Raw genomic sequence first — 19,445 nt, 5'->3', positions numbered from 1 at the left:
GGTGCTTTTATTTTATTTTATTAATAAGGATCCATATCTAATTCAACTTTTATTATTAAGATTATCGATGTAAAGCTTTAAGTTTGAAGTTAATTGGTAGAATTAATCCAGAAAGGTAATTAACAACACCAAAAAAATGTTTGGTAAAACTAATTGATTAGTTAGTTGAAAGTTGTAGAATAAAAAGTGAAAATACTATTAATTATTAATTCGAATCTTAATATTCGCTAATTACATATTTTTTGAAATCATAACTTCTAAATTTTTAATTTTTTATAATATAAAAAATTTGTATGAATTGAATTTCATACCAAAATTTATGATGAAAATAATACTTGAGTCATAAAGAAGTTATATGATTAAAGCTGAAGTCTTATATTTTTTGAACAAATTAAGATAAACATTTGAATTTAGTTTGTTTAAATAAATGAGTTAGATTGAAATTTTCATTTTAATAAATCTATTACAAATTCAAAGTTATTTTTGACTTGTCTCAACTTCTTTATCACTCTGTTTCAAGCCATTCTTCCGTTCAGTTTCCCAAAGTCATTCCTAGCCTCTTGTTTGATTATAATAGAATGAATTTGTTTGCGTTCTCAACTTCTTCATACAATGAAGAAGTTCCACAAATTGTATCAAGACTCTAATCATTAACGGAAAGTTTCTGTAAAAGGGTAAAAAAGCGAGCAACATTAAAGTCTCATCTAATAACAGCTCTTGAAAGAATTGCTAATGCACAAAACCAGAGTATTTTGTACTGTTGAAGAATGAACTACAACAATACAGCTTATTCGATCTAGCCATCTTTTCTTGGCATGAAAAGATATTGAATAATTAAAAATCTAGAAATACAAAAAGAAAAACCCTTTTTCTTTAGAAGGGTGACTAAGGATGAGGTTTACCCTTCAAGGTTTATCATGTGTTGTGAATGGTAGGGATATATATAGTATACTTGAGCTGCTCGTGCTTGATCCTTCAATTTGAAATGCAGCAGCTGAGTAGCTCAGTTTTTAACCCTTTTTCTTGGTCCCATGTAAGCATGTACACTTTCTCAAACACTCAAGTATTGAAAAAACATGCAGCCTGCCCCAATACGCATTTGTGATATAACCAAGCTTTTGAACAATCACATTCTGCTTTCTCAACACAGAAGAAGTACTGAAAATAACCTATTGGACAGCCACAATGCTCTGTACAAGGAACTCTCATCATGGCATCATATGAAAGACAACCTACTGTGAGGTCTTTAATCTTGTTTTCTTTCACATATACATCCTGGCATAGGATTTGCATAAAAACTTTCCTCCAGCTTAGGAAATTCTCCATGCTCCCTAAGATATGGAGCACCCATTCGGTCTTTGTGAAGTATTTTTACCTTGGACCTGAACTTCTCCCAAGAAATCTTTCCTTCATCCAACTTATCAACGAGTTTAACAAAATTTGCCCTGCACCGACCCTTTAATCAGCAATAGTTTCACGTTGCAGCAGTAATGTAAATATGAATACATGATCAAACAGTTAATATACAAGTAAGAATGGGTGAAGAATGTGTTACTTGTCTGGATTGATGGTCTTCTTGAAGTTTTCAAAGCGCCTATGACCTTGTACTGCTTTTGCCATATTCCCATCATAAGTGTAGAGAAATATATCACTCTGAAGTGCAACAATATAGTCTATACCAGCTAACATGTTCTGGTGATTCTTATAAGGATTCAACTCTTCTTTGGAAGACAGAGAGGAATGAGAGAAAATGTTGGGGAAGTCATCCTCAAGGTATTTCATACTTCCTCTACCATACGATTCACCGGCTACCAAATAAATCCTGGTTTGTGATGTAAAACCTAGTGCTCTAAGCAATAGGGAAGTTTCCCTGGGAGTTAATGGACAACCCCCTGCCAATCTCCTCTCAGTTCCATTAATCTCCTTCTCCTTCCAGTGACCGACTTCATATCGCATCTGTCGTAGTTCTTCATCTTCCTCTGCAGTCAAATTGTGACTGCAGCCTGTAAATGCAAGCATATCCTTCTCATACCTGTTAAAAAAGGAGACAGAGCAAGGTCATTATTTAATTCAAAACTTTTAGTCCAGAAAAAAAAAATTATCAGTTCAGATAAACTACTAATAGAGTAGGATTCAATCTGACAGATAACTAGTCCTTCATTGTTAAGAATACAGATGTACTCAAACACAAAAATGGAATACAGCAAAATGGAAAAAGTAGAAAGGAAGAAAATTGAGAAGAGAAGAGGATCCACATCCACTCTTCACATTGTACTAAAATATTAGAGTTGCAACTTGCCTCAAATGAAGCGCAAGATAAGGACTATCATTCTGTCGCATTCTGTATATTAATTTGTTTCCAAATTCTTCAATTGGAGAGGAATATTTCAGTGCTCTATAATTTACACGACATCTTAGTTTTTGTATTGAGCTTGGTATTCCATTATTAGCAAGCCTGGAATCAGAATGGGTGAAATAGATCACTTTGTGCTGCTTTAGTACAGGAAGAACCTCATTCTTGTAATAACTGGCCTGTAAACAAGCATGTAAATTTATCTACAGTCATTAAAACATTATGGAAAACAGACAAAAAATTGTAATTCTATGAACAAAGAAACTCAATCAATATGGATGGCAAATATGTCTCTCATTTCATAATCTTATTTGATATTCACTTGACCTGGCTACTAAAAAACATCATATGGGTTGCTCGCCTTCCACAAGAATGCAATAAATCAATTAATCAAACATATTATTTTAAACTCAAGAAGTAATAGACAATTATGCTGACCTTAGACCAAGATATGGGAGTTTTGGAGAAAGGTTCAATTTCAGCATAAGCAGGTGGTAATGTCTCAACTACTTGGATATCATCCTTCAGTGTCTCAATAAAATGTTTCCAGTCAAACAAATCCTTGAAGCCACTGCAAACATATAAAAAAAATTACTTATTGAGTATTGAGTATTGGATTTTATTTGCAACTTAAAACATCATCTGAATAATTATCAAAACCAAAAATTGATAGCTGATGTAAAACAATATATGGGGAAGAGAAGAGGGAGAGATCCAAAGGAACTAGATCTCTCACATGCCCACTTTTGCCATTTAAGGCAGAGATTATAAACATTGTAAAAAGATGTTGGCTTTAAGATTGCAACTGATGGTACATTTCTCAAAAGGTGTTAGCATATGTTCCAACTGGTTAAACTTATCCCTAGTTCATTTCTTACAGCAATTTGATCATCTCTATTTCTCATTTGTGCAATGCCTCGACTTGAACTAGTCTAGCACTACGCAAATCTTTTATCAGTAATCATCGCTAAGTGAAAACTGAATGAAGTTTTGGTTTTGCAAGAAACAAGGGTATTATTGCGCATACACCAATCAATCCTATTTTCCAACACCACAGTACCAGAGGAGGTAAAAATAAACCAACCTTGCATCACCCCAGTACGAAGTGTGATCAAGAGAAGGAAGAACAAGTGTTGCCTTCATAATCTTAGCAACAGCAACCATATCACATATCTGCATTCAAAATATAGTAAAATCTTAGATTATGCTTGTCGCCTGCCTAACTTTTTCAAATATTTCATTAGAAACCACCACATCCAGACCCCAAATCTCATTTGATTCAGACCACCATTAGCATTAACTAGAATGTAGCCGTTGGTCTTCGCATCAAGCTCTGCAAAATAGAATTAAAAAATTAGCAGACAAAAATAAAACAAGAATAGCAGAAAATACTTGATATTAAAATAACACACTTTTATGATTTCTTGACAGGTCTATACATTGGGCGAAATTCTCATAGTTGGGATTAGACCAGATTCCTGATTCCTGAACAAAAAGGAAATGATGATAAATGAAAAGGAAAATACATCTGAGAATTTATACACAAATAAAACACCATATGCCGTTCATTCCAAATTTCTTGGAATTTTATTTTCCAACCTAACATAATGAACTGAATATAACACACTTGAAAACATGATGAGATATAGATTAGAGGCTTACTTCAGCCATGTCAGTGTGGCTGTCAATCATTCCTGCAGTTACCATCTTTTGGGTTCTTTCAGCCTCACTTGCTCCTTCCCTATGTGCATAACCATGGGAGCTTTGATCCATTAGATTTCGATTATTAATGGAGTCAGACAGTTCCTGATAAGAGGGTGAAGTAATTTACTTAGTGTAACCTATCGTATTCTCAGTCAACCTACCTAATTCTTCCAAATTAGGAGACAGCTCAATTAATGTTGCTTTCCAATCAAAATTGAAGTTTGATGTTATTCTACTTAATAACCATATATATTGTCATCAAAGTGAAATTCATCATTGAAGCACTTAAGAAATGCATTAAGAAGACACAAGAAGCACTTAAGAAATGCACCATTGAAATTTCATTTCAATAATCTATAATAATTTAAACATTAAAATATGCTCCCATCAAAGTGAAATTCTAATTCTGATGGAAAAACAAAACTAGAAGCACTTAAGATCTGCCCTTGATAAAGTTTTGTCCTCGGTTTCTACAATTTGGTGCAAAATCTATCGTTGACAAATAGGGACACTAGAAATGAAAACAAAAGATTTTCAACGACAAGTTTTCCTCTCAACAAATGTATAAAAGGCAAGGATCAACAACTTCATCACGTCATAATAAGATTAAGGCGCGGTATAACTGAAACCTGAAAGGATTCACGTGTACTGTGTACTGAAGATCGGAACCACCAGGCAGTGGCACAAATCTTGAGAAGACCCACAAAAAAGCACACCCCACAGAAGAGAAAAAACACCCAGTGCCCAAACTTGTTCCTTTTCTCCTTGTGGCTCACATGATGATTGTGATGCTGGTGAATATTATTCCTTTTCAAAACAGACCCTTCAGCAGGAGCCAAGGGGGATCTGGGCGAGTTGATTTGAAGCTCAATTTCATGGTTGTTGTTCTTGCGTTTGAACGAGTGGGCTCGGCGAGTCATTGAGCCGACGTAACGTGGGCTGTTGACTCGACCGCCATCCACGGCCGCGGTGCTGTTGCTGCTATTGTGCGCCATGGCACGTTATTACTATTCACAGAACGTGGTTTTGTTGCTGCCACTGATTAAAGTTGCAGTGAGTGATTGTATCGTTGGTTTTTTATTCCAGATTGTTCTCTCTTTCTTTTCTTCTTTAAGCGTGTCTGAATCTGAATAATACGCGGCGCTTGGTCGGTCAAGTCTTCATGCTTTACAGTTACTCAGTACTGTCTTTTTCAACCATTTTTTAATGACGGAAAGAGGCAAAACAAAGAAAATTAATCTGTAAATGGTTAAAGTTCAACCATGCTAGTCCAATGTTCAAAAGCTTTGGGTGAGAAAATTCCAACAACCTTTTTATAGTACTTCATTTTTTTCTTCTTTTAACTTGATGTTTTCTACCTTGACCACCATGATCACTGAAAATGTCTTCTTGCTTTCTAATCTGTTTTTGTTCTAGAAAAAAATTAACTTTTTTCTGCATTTTGTCAACTCCTTCGCTCCCTGCATTTGTAATCTGTGTGTCAGGGGAGAACCTTATTTGCATTTGTGTCGTTTTTTTGGAAGCATTGAAAATTATATATCCACAGATAAAAAAAATTATAATAATAAATAGATATAAATTTTATTTTATTTTTTAAAATTACATAAAATTTAATGTCAGTTTTATATTAATAAGAAAATTATATGTAAAGAGGAAAAAAAACTTTGGGCGTGTGTTCGCTAGATGTGTTCACTCATATTTATTTCAAAATTTTCTAAAAGAAATAATATAAATTTTGTCTTCAAATTCACCAAATTCTATCAAAACCCCATTTACTTCCTCTATCCAGAATTTATCATTCACAATAACAAGTGTTAATGCATTTAAGACTTAATTGTTTAGTTGTTCTTTATATTTAAAGAGCTTTTTCAGTTTAATATTTAAAGATGTTTCTATTATGTTTTTATTTGATAAAATTTACACTAATCAAGATCTCTTTTATTAAATTAGCAGAGTTAAGTGATCCTACTGAAAGATCAGAAAAAACAAAAAACAAAAAATAGATTAGATTTTATAACTACGTCTTCATCGAGTTAATTCTGTTTATGATAATTTAACAAAAAATAAAATTAATCAATGCAAATTATATCACATGAGAACGCTAGAAACAATTTTAAAAACAAATATTAAACTAAAAAAACATCTAATTATAAAGACCAAATAAATAATTAAACCTATATTTAACTTGGAATTTTGGTCTCCGGTCTCTTATATTAATTTATACATGACGAATTTTAATGGCTTTGATTCATCCTATGATTGTGTTAATTTGCATAGAAAAAATTACCGTCAAATCAAAAACCAAAAACTTAGTTGATTTTTGTAAATTTTTTAAATATTTGTTTAAATTTTTTAGACACTATAAAATCATGGAAATAATGGCTTGAGTTGAGAAAGGAAAGGGTTATTTTCTCTAATATTTTACATAAATTTTAGACATATCACAAAGGGTGAAAAAAAATGTGTCAGTACATTGTGTATTGACTTGTTCTACTTCTATTCTGTCATAATTAAAATGAAAGGAGGAGCATAGTATCTACTTGTGAGAGATTATGGGTTGGAACATCAAAGAACACCAAATAAAATTTTAATGTTTTAAATTAAAGTTATTTATTTTAATAAATCAATTTTAATATCATACATATATATATATATATATATATATATATATAATATAAACTAGTTTAAAGAAATGGATCCCCAGGTGAGAAAAGAAAAATATCTTGAAAAAGAATTTAAAAGAAAAAAGTCTTCAAAGACTTTAAACAAGATCCATTAACCTAAGAAGAGTTTTAAACCTAAAACCCTTCTACAACTCTCAAAATTAAATGAACCCAATAGACCAAATTGATTTATGCACATGATGGTAATAAGAAAACTCCTAAAATAATAATATTGGAAACAGTACCATTTTTATTTCTAATATAATAAATATATTATTTTATTACAAATGCTTAAAACTAAAAGCTAAACAATAACTCTAGAAAGGAATGATAGTTAAATCACTGACATTGACCTGATCTTAATTAAAAAGTGTCAAATCATTAAAGAAGTGGATTAACATGAAAAAATATAGAAAAATATTAGTTGTAAACTGTCAAATTCCCTAAATTTTCCAGTGATTTAAAAAGGAATATTATAATTCGTTAGAAAATATGAAAAAAAAAGAGTGAATAATTATAATTTTTGTAATTAAAGAAGAAAGAGAAAATATAAAGACTAGTATGGGTTGGCGGGAAAATGTAACGTGAAAGCCGGTGAAGTGGTGTGTGAGAGAAGTTTGGAAAAAGTCTTACTGCGGGGCCCACCAAGGTTCTGGTTGCAGGATAAATAGCCTCTCTCAGAGAGACAGCACCGTTTTCCCTCCAAATCTCTTCTTTTCCCTCTCACTCTTATCAGTCTGCTCCAACCACTTTCTCTGGATCTTCCTCACACAGATTTTCAGTCACTTCATTTCCACTTCCAAACCCTATTATCGTATTTAGTGCTTCCTATTTCTCATCAAAATGGTTCAAACCAAAACCACTCTAAACCCCTCTAAACCCGACGCCATCCACCCACTCACGCCGGCAAAAACCCACGAACCTTCATCCGTTTCTACCTCTCCCCCTTTCCCCCGCCGCAGCCTCCGCCTCGCCTCTCTCTCCGACGCCTCCCCCGCCACTAGGGTTTCCGCCGCCTCCAACCGCCAGGCCTTTCTCAACTTAAGATCGGGAAAGAGGGTTCTCAAGAGAGCGATGACAAACGACTCAGATGAACAAGGTAATGACGCAAACGATGAAACTGATCACGTTGCAGTGGCGGTTGATGTCAATGTCACCGCGCCAGAAACTACAACGGAAAACTCAGCCGCCAATGTCAATGTTGTAGCAGATGATTCCGGTGTTAGGGTTTCCACCCGGAGCCGGAAGCGCAATAGTGACTCGACCGGTTTTGAACACGAGGAGTTTCTCTACTTAAGGTCGGGAAAGAAGGCTTTAAAGAGATCACTCAATTTCTATTCCAGAGAACAAGTTATTAACGCAGATGATGATGGTGCTGATAATGATGACGACGACGATGGTGATGTGGCAGTGGCGGTTGATGGTGACGTGACAACACCGGAATCTAGAACGGAGAACTCCGGTGTGAATAATGCACCTGCGCGAGTTCGAGAACGTTCTAGAAACTCCAATGCGAAGGAGCGTCGTTCCGGTTTGAGGAGGAACGATCATATGGAGCGCTTCCACGAAATTGCGCGGGAAAACGCGTCGCGGTTTGCTTTCTTCGCACCGGAAGAGGAAGATGGTGACCAGTTGCCGCCGGTTCCCGAAGCGGCGAGTGAGGAAATTGAGGACTGGCCCGGTCCTTTCTCTACGGCTATGAAAATCATCAGAGACCGAGGGATGAATCTTCAGAACGCTCAAACAAGTTCGCAGACGAACTTGTGTGAATCTATTAAGTGGGTTCCCAATGCGAAGAAAGGGGATTTGGGCATTTTATCGGTTCCTTCGTTGCAAGACATGTGCTTTAAGATTCTTGTGAAGAATGTTGACGCGATTGCATCGCTCGAGAGTGTGCCTGATGCGCTGAGGCACCGGCTTAGCCAGTTGCTCTGTGACTCAAGGAGAATTAACGGTCACTTTCTGGAGCTTCTTGTGCGTGGAACTCCCACGGAGATTCGGTTAAGGGACTGCTCGTGGTTGACTGAGGAACAGTTTACCGAGTGTTTTCGAATGTGTAACACGGAGAATTTGTTGGTATGTGGTCTAAGTTATTTGAGGGCTTTTGGTATTACTTGCTATTTTTGGTGCAAATGAAACTTGAGAATTGGATTTTATAAGCTACTGTTTTTTGCCTGATTATCATGCAGTTAACTGGCTTTCTTGTTTCTATTCTTGTTGGAGGTTTGTGGGTTTATATTTAAGGTAAGATAATATTATTTAAGATGGTTGTATGGTAAGAGAAATATGATTGAACGGTACCTGTATATTGCTTTACAGCATTCAGTTCATTGTATGATCCGATGGACTGCATTGTCTACTGTATGTTCATATTTTTCTACTGAATGGACTTTATGTGTGTAGTTTAACGTAATTTTCCTTTGCTGGATTTTAATTTTGATTTAGTGGCTGAAATTGTTTACCCCTTTTATGTGCCCGTGTTTGTTACTGTTATCAGTACTATTACATGTATTTGAATTTCTTTTCTATATTAGTTAACATGTTAAGCAATCACTTCTTCGACGTAGACGTAAAAGCGAGGATGAGGTGACAGAGTCCTGAAGCTAGTACTAATATTACTTTTGTCCTGGAGAATCTAAATTAGGTCCTATGATTTGAATTTAACCGCAGAATGTCTAATATTGTTGCTTTCCTTTTGAAATCTTCATTAAAATTGTGTGATAATTTGTATATTTTGATTGTGCTGTGTTAGATGAATGGATATATCGAACGAGAATGGTTTAAGAATGAATGCATTAAGGATAGAGTTAGGTTAGAAACTAATGTAGAAGATGGTAGTAACTTGCGCTAGGTGATTTGAGCATGTGTGAAGAACTGGATTGCCAGAGATATAGAGACTGGGACAGATATTATGCAATCCTTAAGGAAAGATATACATGTTGATAGTTTGTCTATAAACATGATTTGTAATATTATGATAGGGTTTTTGGTGTCATTTGGTACATGTAATTCACCATTGTTATTTGTTTGACTTGTTTTTTTTCCTATATAATTTTTTTCTTGCTGTGCTCAATTTTAATTGTGTATTTTCTGACTAACACTTTTTTTTTTCTTTTAATTTCTTGTTTTCTTTATGAAACTTGATTAGCTTCGTTGTCGGGTTTTGTTTTTCAAATCCTATATTAACCAACATCTAGTTGTTTATTTACTTGTGTTTTAGGTACTGCAACTTGACCAGTGTGGGCGATGTTTGCCTGATTTTGTAGTAGTTGCGACTTTGGCACGGTCACCTAGGAATTTGGTTAGATTAACTACTCTATCACTCCGTGGTGCATGCCGACTTTCAGATGGAGGTTTACGTGCGCTCGTTTCTTCAGCTCCTGCTCTTAGATCGATAAATCTCAGCCAGTGCTCCCTTCTCACATCTGCTAGTATATATATTTTGGCTGAATCATTAAGACATCTTCTGAAAGAGTTGTTCCTTGATGATTGCCAATGCATTGATGCTGCACTAATTGTGCCAGCACTGATTGAGCTTGAACATTTAGAAGTGTTGTCAGTGGCTGGTATTCAAACTGTGTGTGATGAATTTGTCAAGAATTACATTGTTGCACGGGGCCAAAACATGAAAGAGCTTGTTTTGAAGGACTGTATGTAAGTATCACTATAGCTATCTGTTTCATCTCAGGAGTCTGCTGAAGACGTTCTAGTATTTTTCATTGAAAATTTTATTTTAGAATGTTCGGTGATCAAATTTCTTGTTAAAGAAAAAAATTAAACCAAATTGGGATGTGATGTTAGTTTTGGTTGATTGATCAAGTGTCCAAAACTTGTTAATCATTCTTTGGACATGGTTGAAATGTGAATCCAGTTAGTTCTATATTTGAAGTGTCACGCGTTTTTCTGATATAGCAATTCCATTTTTTGTTTTAATTTTCAAAAGTTTTGTCCGTTGATTTATGTTTCTAATGTGCAGAAACTTGACCGATTCATCAATCAAAGTTATTGTTGAGCATTGTCCGGGATTGCAGGTGCTTGATCTTACGAACCTGAACAGATTAACAGATTTATCCGTTGGATATCTTACCAATAGTTGCCGCTCACTTCATACCCTGAAGCTTTGCCGAAATCCATTCAGGTGTTTTTTACATGCTCCATTTTCTATAGTTCGTTGCTGCAAGAGACTTGTGCTACACTCACTTTTGATTTGTGCACCTGCTTGTTTGTCTATGATCAGTCTTGACCATGCAAGAATCAAGTTTAAGTAGTTTTGAATTTTTAATGATTTCCAAGAAGTTGAAAATTCAACATTACCTGTGTTGAAAAAATTCTCTTTTGTTGACTGATTCCCTACTTGATATGAGTATTGGTTACAAATATTTCATTTTGTATTCTGATGGAAATGAGGTAGATTCACTGGTATACAGACCAGGCAAGCCATCCACGTGGAAAATTTGGAGCTATAAAGTAGGCTTGGTAGTAAAAGTGGAAGGGATGAAGGGGATAGGTGGTGGACTCAAATCTCCCGCAAACAAAAACTAATTAAAACTAAAAAGTTCTATTTGGGGAAACTTATACTAGCCATAGGGAACAATTGAAGTAACGGCTGGGTGACAGTTGTTGATAGAAAATAATAATGAAACATGTAAAAGTAATAACTAACCTAATTGCAGATATATTTTAAAAATAAGTTACTGCAGTTTCTGGGCATTACTCTCTTAGGATATCTTTTGTAACAAGTAGTTATCACATGTTCAGTACTATGTTTTGTATATTCATTTCCATTGCTCCATGATATTGTGTATTGGAGATTAATTATTCCTTGGTATTGTCATGTATGATATGGTTGATGGTTCTCGTTGGGATCGAATAATACTCTGGATTTTGTTGTAGTGATGAAGCAATTGCTGCATTTGTGGAAACCACCGGAGGGACCCTGAAGGAACTGTCACTTAATAACATCAAGAAGGTATTTTATATAGACAGTTAGGCTTGTTCATACCAATAGTTCTTGAACATTGCGACATTCTGGAAGAGGTGCTGTGATCATTAAAAATAACAAACCTACTTTTGAGCTTTAGCAGTAGTCTGCAGAACTTACATGATGTATCATCAAAATATCATATTTTTTTTCTTATTCAATGCCAGTGTTCGTAAATGCATATTTGGGTTCTGTTGTCAGTCTAATTTCTGCATTCTGAATGCCTCATGTTTGATACAGGTTGGTTACCACACAACCTTATCACTTGCAAACCATGCAAAAAATTTGCACTCTCTAGATTTATCTTGGTGCAGAAATTTGACAGACAATGCACTAGGTTTGATTGTGGATAGCTGCTTGGCCCTGAGGTTACTCAAACTTTTTGGATGCACTCAGGTATATATATATATCTCTGATAAATTTGTATGTGGACGTATAAATTGTCTAGTTCACTATTCATAATTCACGTGGGTTTTTATAAAGAAATGTTTTTTGCATTTTTGCAGGTAACAGAAGCATTTCTTAATGGTCATTCAAACCTACAGATGCAGATAATTGGTTTAAAAATGTCTCCGGTTTTAGAACATGTCAAAGTTCCAGATCCTCATCAGGGTGCTTTGAATTATTCATCAGTCTCTTGGGATTTGGTATAAAATTAGTATCAAAATCAAAATATATAGTGGCAGACATTATATCATAACTAAGCCTACGAAGATATTTCAAGTAGATCTTTTTTGCCAAACCTATGGAAAGGAAGATTTGCATCTAATGTAAGTGCCCGGAGTTCGTGGAGCATTACCGTTTCTCAGGATTGTTTTCATCATCTGGAAGATTTTTATAAATGCTAAGTAGCTGACCTCCTAGGGGCATCACATTATCTGTATATCTGTTAAATCCTTAACCAATGCTCAATATTTAATTTTTAATTTTCAGCTTTATGCATTTTACAAATTCGCGCATTGTCAAATACAAAGGCTCTCTCGTTGCGTCATTAAAAGTTCATTTCAAATTTTAAAAAATCTAGACATAAAGGTTTCATAGAAAATAATCTATTTCGATCGCTTCACCTCTGACCTTTTACAACAGAAGCAAGAGAGTCTATACTTAGACTCAAAACACAACAAGATCCCATCTTCGCTATTGAGTAATATATTTATGTAATCTTAATTTAATATTCAAATTATTTAGAATTATATACAAATTAAAATTATAAAAAATGGATATGAGCTATTGTCCTCCGTTTACCTTATCTGATAATATCACAAATGTTTCAATTTTAATATTTTCTCTTTTAAACTCCTATTCACCTCGACCTTTCCTGATCATTCTCTTTTGTCTTCAAACTTTAACCTTTCATTTGTTTCTGTCCTCTTAACCTCACTTTTCTATTGTTGTATTATTTGCAGTTAACACACACAACCTACAAAAATAACTTCTGACAGGGAGACAAAAGTAGTATATACAGATGATAACACTTCTTCGAGGCATAAATTAAGTAATCAGCGCAAAGGAATACACTTTAATAGATAAGCAAACTTTTAACCACAAAATTAAATTTTAGACCAAAAAAGAAGAGACTGATAATGTTGCAATAAGAAATAACTTCACCCTTTTCAAATCCAATACATCTGAGTTTGTTTTTTAAATTACCCCCAAATTTTCTTTCTCTCCAATACATATAATTTGAGGAAGAATATATGATACCTATACAAGCTACATAATCAAATATCCACACATTGAAAATTAAGTGGGAGAAATAATGGAAATTTGTTACCTTAGTTAGGTACAAACATGGACACCTACATGCATTTACATCTTACACCTCTATGATGGTTACAGGATCTACTTAAATTCTGAAATTCACAACTTTTCCGAAGCTATCCTTAGTATTTTATGTCTGTAATCGCAGTAAGTATGTTTGTTCCACCAACTGGGAGTTTGCCATTTCAACCATCTGAGAAGAGCATGGAAACTGCCAGTTATTGCTCTCACAAGTAGAAAAAATACATCATGAATGAACCGTCAATTTCATCATTAAAAGAATATCCTCTCTCCTAAATTGTCCTAAAAGTAAAAGATTACATAAGTAATCCTCCAAGTAGTTTTTCAAATATTAAGAAATCCATCTAAATTGATTCTATAACTAAATACATCAAAATGGGGGCTAAACTCATATTTAATAATTGGAGAATTACTTATACAATGATTCTTATTGTTTGAACCAAGGATATCCTAGACTGGTAGTTGGAAGCTATCAACCAATTGTTTCTTATAACTTATCCATTACTTTAGAAGTTAATTGGGATAGAGGTTAATATTTCGAGGACCACATTAGTGACTTATTCGATCCAATGTAGACGGTGAAAAATGCACACAAACTAGCAATATTACCTCAAAACCCATCTTTTGGTATAATATTTGTGCAGGACTATTATTTTTGTCCACATGCACATACACCTGTGTCACACCTGCTAAATGAATCCGGGAATTGTGCACTTTCAGTCATATTTTGTGAATTAAATCAGACAAATGAAAGCTACTCTCACTAAAATGTTTGGTTGTATTACCGTTAGATTTTGCAGCTCCAATAGCAAAAGACAACATGTTGCTTGCAATCCCCTGGCGCCGAGCTGATTTGATAACGCACAGGTTTGCAATGTATCCATATCTGTTTGGTGGTGTTCTGTTGATGCAGCAAAAAATGGGAGCCTTTACCCGTTCCTGAAGAAATGATCAAGTTGTACAATGCATCAACACCATTAGTCAAGTAGACAAAGCAACAAAATGAGATAGAATGCGAAATACCCCAGGGTAAGTCTCCCCTTGAAGCAAATATCGGATGTTCAAATCAAGGGTTCCCACAACACTTTTTAATATTGAGTGTTTTGCATTTTTCTGCTCCTTCCTCACCTGTTAAACTTGACTCCAAACACCATAAGTTGAAACATTAAGGACAATCAACCATCAAACTATTTGTAATCTAATAGGTTTCTCCTCATTTTAGTCATTAAATCAGAGCTTTCAAGTATATATTATAAACTGAATTCTAAACTAAACCAGAATCCAAGATGAGGTTGATTTACCGTGATGATGCATGCGCAGCTATCACCGTTTTGCACCTTGCACCGTCTCTTTAATGCATGAAATTCCTAAACAATAAAAAGTCCTGTTGAGATTTTTTAAGAACTACACTCTAGTTATACAGTTCATACAAAGCAGTTATATCAACTCCTACCTGCTCAGCAAATTTCCTTTTGTAGTTATCAACATATCTGGATAAAACATAAGGAAAATCATTTGCACTCATCATCTATTGTGAACAAAAGCAAAAAAATTAGATCCACCATAATCTATGGTTAGATAGATTTATTCCTCTAATATTCAATTATCTTTAAATAAATGCTCAACATCGGACATGTTGATCTGATTAATTGTCCCTAATTCAAATGTTACTCAATCTGCTAACATGCTTAGTTACACAACACAACATGCTAAAAAGTAAAAGCTGAAGTCAAGAAAACCAAAATATGGTTTTACATTCCGTGTTTATAACTACTAAAAGATGTCTACAAAAGAACATTTGACCTTTTCCTTATGTGAGTCAGTCGTACCTTTCATATGATCGATTCTCCCAGTGACTTTCTGCTCTCAACCATGCTGCTGTCTACCATACAATCAAACAAAACAAATAAATAAATATTTGAGAAAGATACCAGCATCATTATCATAGATGAAAATACACACACTTAACATGTTTTCTTTATTTTTTTTCTGTCATACAAATTATCATAGCATACCCAATACTCTTCATCAAGCACAGCTTCTCGTGCAACAAATTGCCCAAACTCAAACCTATTTACTCGACCCAATTCTTGATCCGATGGCTGCAACCGATCAAATTGGAGATCGTTGGAGTTTGAAGTTTCCACTTTGGAAATGGGTGGAGTTGAAAGCTGCATAGAGAGTTCTTCCTTATTCTTCATACTATAATCATTATTAATACTATTCTTCTTTATCGGAGAAAATTTTGAATCCATGGCCCTGTTTGTGTCAAACATAAAACATTAGAAGCTAAGAATCATACAATAAAAAAATATTCCCAAAATAAAATAAATCAAAAAAGAAAATTGAAACTCACATAGTCCATGAGGAGGTAACTCTCAAACATTTATAAGGGCTTGGAGTCCCATTAAAGAATAAGGTCCCAAATTCAGGTCTATGAATTGGAACAGTTGACATGGGAGACATGTTTCTCCTCTAGATTCAAGGGCTTATGAAAACCCCAAAAGAATGAAAAGAAAAAAAAAATCTTTAAGTCTAAGGGTTCAAAAGGAAGAAACCCTTTTGATGTTTCAATATGGCACTGATGCAACACGTAAGAAAACTGAAATGAAAGAGAGAAGTGAAGAATTGTGGTTTGAATTGAAAGTTGAAAATTACATGTTTGTGCTTCTTGTTTCTCAAAGTTTGAGAATTGGCATTAGTGGTGAGGAGAGGACAATTTGATGGTGCTTCTAAGCCAAAGACTCAGTTTTGGATTGATGAGTATTGGAAGATGTGTGGTGGGGTATGCTATGACTGGAGTCATGAGTAAGGACAATGAATATATGTCTATCCATTTTACTTTTCTTTTCACTTTTATGATTAAGATAACACCATTTTTTCTCCCTTTTTTTAATTTTTTGAGATTTTTGTTTTTAGCTAAGGTTAGGTGATGATAATTATATCAAGGTTAACATAAACATGTCACTAAACTTTGTTTTTTCCTCTATCTTTTACAGAATAAAAAAATGTTGGAGGACTCCATTTTGTTAAAAAATATTCTTAAAAGATTAAGACTATTTAAAAATGTATTTAGAAACTAAAAATTATCAATAAAATGTTAATAGACTTAAAAATGAATTTGTAAGAAAATAAATAACCAAAAAACAAAATTCTCCAAAAAAACACATATAATTGTCACCTTTTACTTATAATATATCTAGCAAGTCACATGATAATTAATGGGTTACTTTTTTTTTATAACAATGACTAAAAATATTAATAAATTAAATTAAAAACTAAAATTAAAAATCTATAGAACAATTGAGGAATTAAAAATGCATTTTACTGATTATTTAATTTTAAGAATAAAAAATAAAAAATACATTTTCAATTGAGTCAACATAACATAAATATATTTCTAATCTCTTACTTTTTAGAAGTCTATACTTTTTATACCTAAACAAGTTCTTTATTATTAATACACAACTATTTTCGGTCACTATGCACCTAAAAAAACTAAGTATTGTTCCAATTTTGAAAAGACGAGTTTGGCTTGTGGACAAAAAATAATTAGACAAAGGGATATTGAAGTACCTGAATTATTGTGATTAGTTTCATAGTTGATGAGTTGGGTAAAAGCTGGCAAACTTAAAGTTTTAGGTTTCAAGATCACAGCTACGATTGGGATACAATGAATTTTAAAATAATAACTTTTGAAAAAGTAGAACATGCCATCAAACTTCTTTATTAGAATAAATATTTGTATTTTAAGAAAAATAAATTAGATTTGGAAATTAAAGTTATAACATTATTGAACAACTTTGTTTAAACATAAAATATAAGCAATTTTTAAAATAATCATTTACTTAAAAAGTGGATGATATGTTGTTTACTAAAATAACTAAAAAAACTACTTGTTTAAAAAGTTAAACAAACATATAAGAAATATAAATCTATTTATTTCATTCAATAAACACTTCGCACAAACAAACATATAATTTCATTATTATCAAACTTTTCATTATAAAAAAAATTATAAAGATCTTACCTTAACAATTGTAAAAATATTATTCTTCCCCGGAGAAGTAATATTTCTTTTATTTTTCTTATTTGAAACTTATTAAAACGTATTCATTCTTTGAACTTTGCATTCTTTTTTACAAAGATGATAAAAATATATGTAAGATATATTTTATTATAAAAATTTTGGAGGTATTGATTATACCAAAGGAACTAGATTTATTTATTTATGTTAACATGATCTGAATCTTTGGTGTGATAGGAAAACCTAGACATTGCAGAAATATTTTCTTACTAAAATGCTCAATAGGATTTTTTTTTATTGAATTGTAATTGTGTTTGTTTGGATAGAGTAAAGAATAACAAAACATACACCTCAACCATTTTTTTCTTGGTATTGGGAAGATAAGCAACGTTCTGCCAGACTGGTTCCACAGAAAACTGCTTTATCCATGTATTTCTCCTATTGCTAAGATAGATTATGGTTCTGTTTGTGGGTAAAGATCTATTTCACAAGTTTTGGAGCTAATTAGCTTTCAGGCATATGAGAAGCACAGTCAAAAATTGTTCTCCAAAAGTTTAATGCCTCCCACCTCTCAGTATTCTGGGACCCAAAGTATTCATCGACATGGTGGGCGTCCATTACTTGTTCCGAAGAGGAATACTTCACACATTCTGAGTTTGCAATCAGTAAGTTTAATGCATAGGCATGCTTGAACTTTCTCTCGATTTTTATTTGGAAAATGATATGTTGACACCGTGTTTTGACACAGTTTTGACACCGTCCAGTTGTCAAAATATGATTGGTTGGGATTATTTAAAAAAGAAATGATTTTTGCAAAAGAAGTGAGGGACAGAATTGGAAATGTGAAAATAATGAAATTTAACTTCGCGTCCTCTTTCATACTTTCATTTGAACTATTTCCTCTGTTATTCTCCGATGGTGCTCTCCACCCTCATCACTTTCGCAGCCCCCAAATTGTTTTCTCCTACTCTCGTTCTGTTGTTCTCCATAGGTGTTGTCAGTGTCAAAGTTTGTTCTTGTTCTCGCATCATCAGTTTCGTTGTGTGGCTCGTTGGCGGTGTATCGAGCCTTTTTGGTTTGCAATGAAGAAGCTTGCCCTATACCACTGCTGTTGGTGGTGTTTCGTTATTTTTGGGGTAAGTGGAACAATGAACTTACTTTAACCAAATATCCAAAACAGAGGAATTTTTTCTTTAGCGAAACCTAACTTTTTTCTTGGGCATTGTTATCTTTGCAGGTGCAATGGGTTCAACAAATGTAAGAATAAATTTGATTGTTACCAAGTTCAGATGATGATGTTGTTTATATCTAAAGTAATTAATATTTTGTTTCAGGAGAACTTGCGTGAAATTAGAAAGAACTACGTAAAGAACTGGATTTTGGACAACAAAAACAATGCAAGAATGGAAGCGCTGCATGAATATGGGTATTTGGAGGATTGTTAACATTTGTTACATCTTTATATGTATTTTAAATTAGCTTGTACCCTGTACAAATGAATTTATATGTAACATGACATTGGTAATTATTTGTTGATCTCCACCAATATATATATAACAACCATTAAATTGTTGATGATAACGTGATTTCCAATGTTTTATTATTTACGTTGTGAGCGTATTAATAATTTGTTTAAATAAAAGCAAAGTTATTAAAGTTGAGTGAAGTCGACAAACTTGTGCAGCATCTGTCAGTTGTAATCGTTTACAAGGGCATGGTAAACGATTACGCGAGCCAAATCCAGGATTTGGACACAAAACTGGACAGCAGGGACCACAATATTGAACGTAGAGGACCATGGTCCTTGTCTGTAATGGTTTTATCATGAATGCAATGGTTCTCAGTTCATAGTGTTAGGGAAATGTGTTCATAGTGTGGGTTGTGTTGTTTGGACATCCCAAGAGGGAGGAAATGACACAAGTTTGTTTTCCCATA

General features: G+C 33.7%; 3 protein-coding genes across 7 annotated transcripts; 1 reads left to right on the top strand and 2 right to left on the bottom strand.

Annotated features, from left to right (window-relative positions):
• Positions 1 to 688: 688 nt before the first annotated feature.
• LOC106762604 (uncharacterized protein At1g04910) lies at positions 689 to 5,335 on the bottom strand. The gene is made up of 9 exons (XM_014646606.2): positions 4,687 to 5,335; positions 4,016 to 4,159; positions 3,766 to 3,838; positions 3,616 to 3,686; positions 3,438 to 3,526; positions 2,792 to 2,924; positions 2,300 to 2,532; positions 1,556 to 2,032; positions 689 to 1,445 (listed from the first exon to the last, which is right to left on the bottom strand). Exons 1-9 carry the CDS (start codon positions 5,050 to 5,052, stop codon positions 1,247 to 1,249), a joined length of 1,785 nt encoding a protein of 594 aa, XP_014502092.1. The 5' UTR covers positions 5,053 to 5,335; the 3' UTR covers positions 689 to 1,246.
• A 1,970-nt stretch (positions 5,336 to 7,305) lies between these two features.
• LOC106759641 lies at positions 7,306 to 12,637 on the top strand. Its single transcript, XM_014642922.2, has 6 exons — positions 7,306 to 8,796; positions 9,941 to 10,374; positions 10,697 to 10,858; positions 11,614 to 11,689; positions 11,942 to 12,097; positions 12,208 to 12,637. The coding sequence occupies exons 1-6, from the start codon at positions 7,564 to 7,566 to the stop codon at positions 12,352 to 12,354; spliced, it is 2,208 nt and encodes a 735-aa protein (XP_014498408.1). The 5' UTR covers positions 7,306 to 7,563; the 3' UTR covers positions 12,355 to 12,637.
• Positions 12,638 to 13,282: 645 nt separating this feature from the next.
• On the bottom strand, positions 13,283 to 16,289 carry LOC106761942. Of its 5 annotated transcripts, none has more exons than XM_022780447.1 (9): positions 15,840 to 16,283; positions 15,499 to 15,742; positions 15,313 to 15,365; positions 14,937 to 14,973; positions 14,785 to 14,850; positions 14,507 to 14,611; positions 14,269 to 14,422; positions 14,093 to 14,172; positions 13,283 to 13,765 (listed from the first exon to the last, which is right to left on the bottom strand). In XM_022780447.1, the coding sequence occupies exons 1-9, from the start codon at positions 15,947 to 15,949 to the stop codon at positions 13,736 to 13,738; spliced, it is 879 nt and encodes a 292-aa protein (XP_022636168.1). In that variant the 5' UTR covers positions 15,950 to 16,283; the 3' UTR covers positions 13,283 to 13,735. The 5 variants fall into 5 exon arrangements, with proteins under 5 accessions (XP_022636168.1, XP_022636169.1, XP_014501055.1 ...); XM_022780448.1 differs by having other exon boundaries at positions 14,093 to 14,169; positions 15,840 to 16,281; XM_014645569.2 differs by having other exon boundaries at positions 13,283 to 13,655; positions 15,840 to 16,279.
• Positions 16,290 to 19,445: the final 3,156 nt, after the last annotated feature.

The sequence above is a fragment of the Vigna radiata genome, chromosome 5 (genome assembly GCF_000741045.1).
Source record: "Vigna radiata var. radiata cultivar VC1973A chromosome 5, Vradiata_ver6, whole genome shotgun sequence".
NCBI lineage: Eukaryota > Viridiplantae > Streptophyta > Magnoliopsida > Fabales > Fabaceae > Vigna > Vigna radiata.
The sequence above is the reverse complement of the archived record's forward strand: the minus strand, read 5'-3'. Positions and strand labels throughout refer to the sequence as shown.

Coding starts and splice junctions, on each gene's coding strand:
- LOC106761942 (XM_014645569.2), bottom strand. CDS start 15,949: ATGTCTCCCATGTCAACTGTTCCAATTCATAGACCTGAATTTGGGACC. Junction 14,974..15,312: donor GAGAATCGATCATATGAAAG/GTACGACTGACT, acceptor TGTTTTATCCAG/ATATGTTGATAACTACAAAA. Junction 14,612..14,784: donor GCTGCGCATGCATCATCACG/GTAAATCAACCT, acceptor CAAGTTTAACAG/GTGAGGAAGGAGCAGAAAAA.
- LOC106762604 (XM_014646606.2), bottom strand. CDS start 5,052: ATGGCGCACAATAGCAGCAACAGCACCGCGGCCGTGGATGGCGGTCGA. Junction 3,687..3,765: donor CCTGTCAAGAAATCATAAAA/GTGTGTTATTTT, acceptor TCTATTTTGCAG/AGCTTGATGCGAAGACCAAC. Junction 1,446..1,555: donor AAGACCATCAATCCAGACAA/GTAACACATTCT, acceptor GGGTCGGTGCAG/GGCAAATTTTGTTAAACTCG.
- LOC106759641 (XM_014642922.2), top strand. CDS start 7,564: ATGGTTCAAACCAAAACCACTCTAAACCCCTCTAAACCCGACGCCATC. Junction 8,797..9,940: donor GTAACACGGAGAATTTGTTG/GTATGTGGTCTA, acceptor CTTGTGTTTTAG/GTACTGCAACTTGACCAGTG. Junction 12,098..12,207: donor AACTTTTTGGATGCACTCAG/GTATATATATAT, acceptor GCATTTTTGCAG/GTAACAGAAGCATTTCTTAA.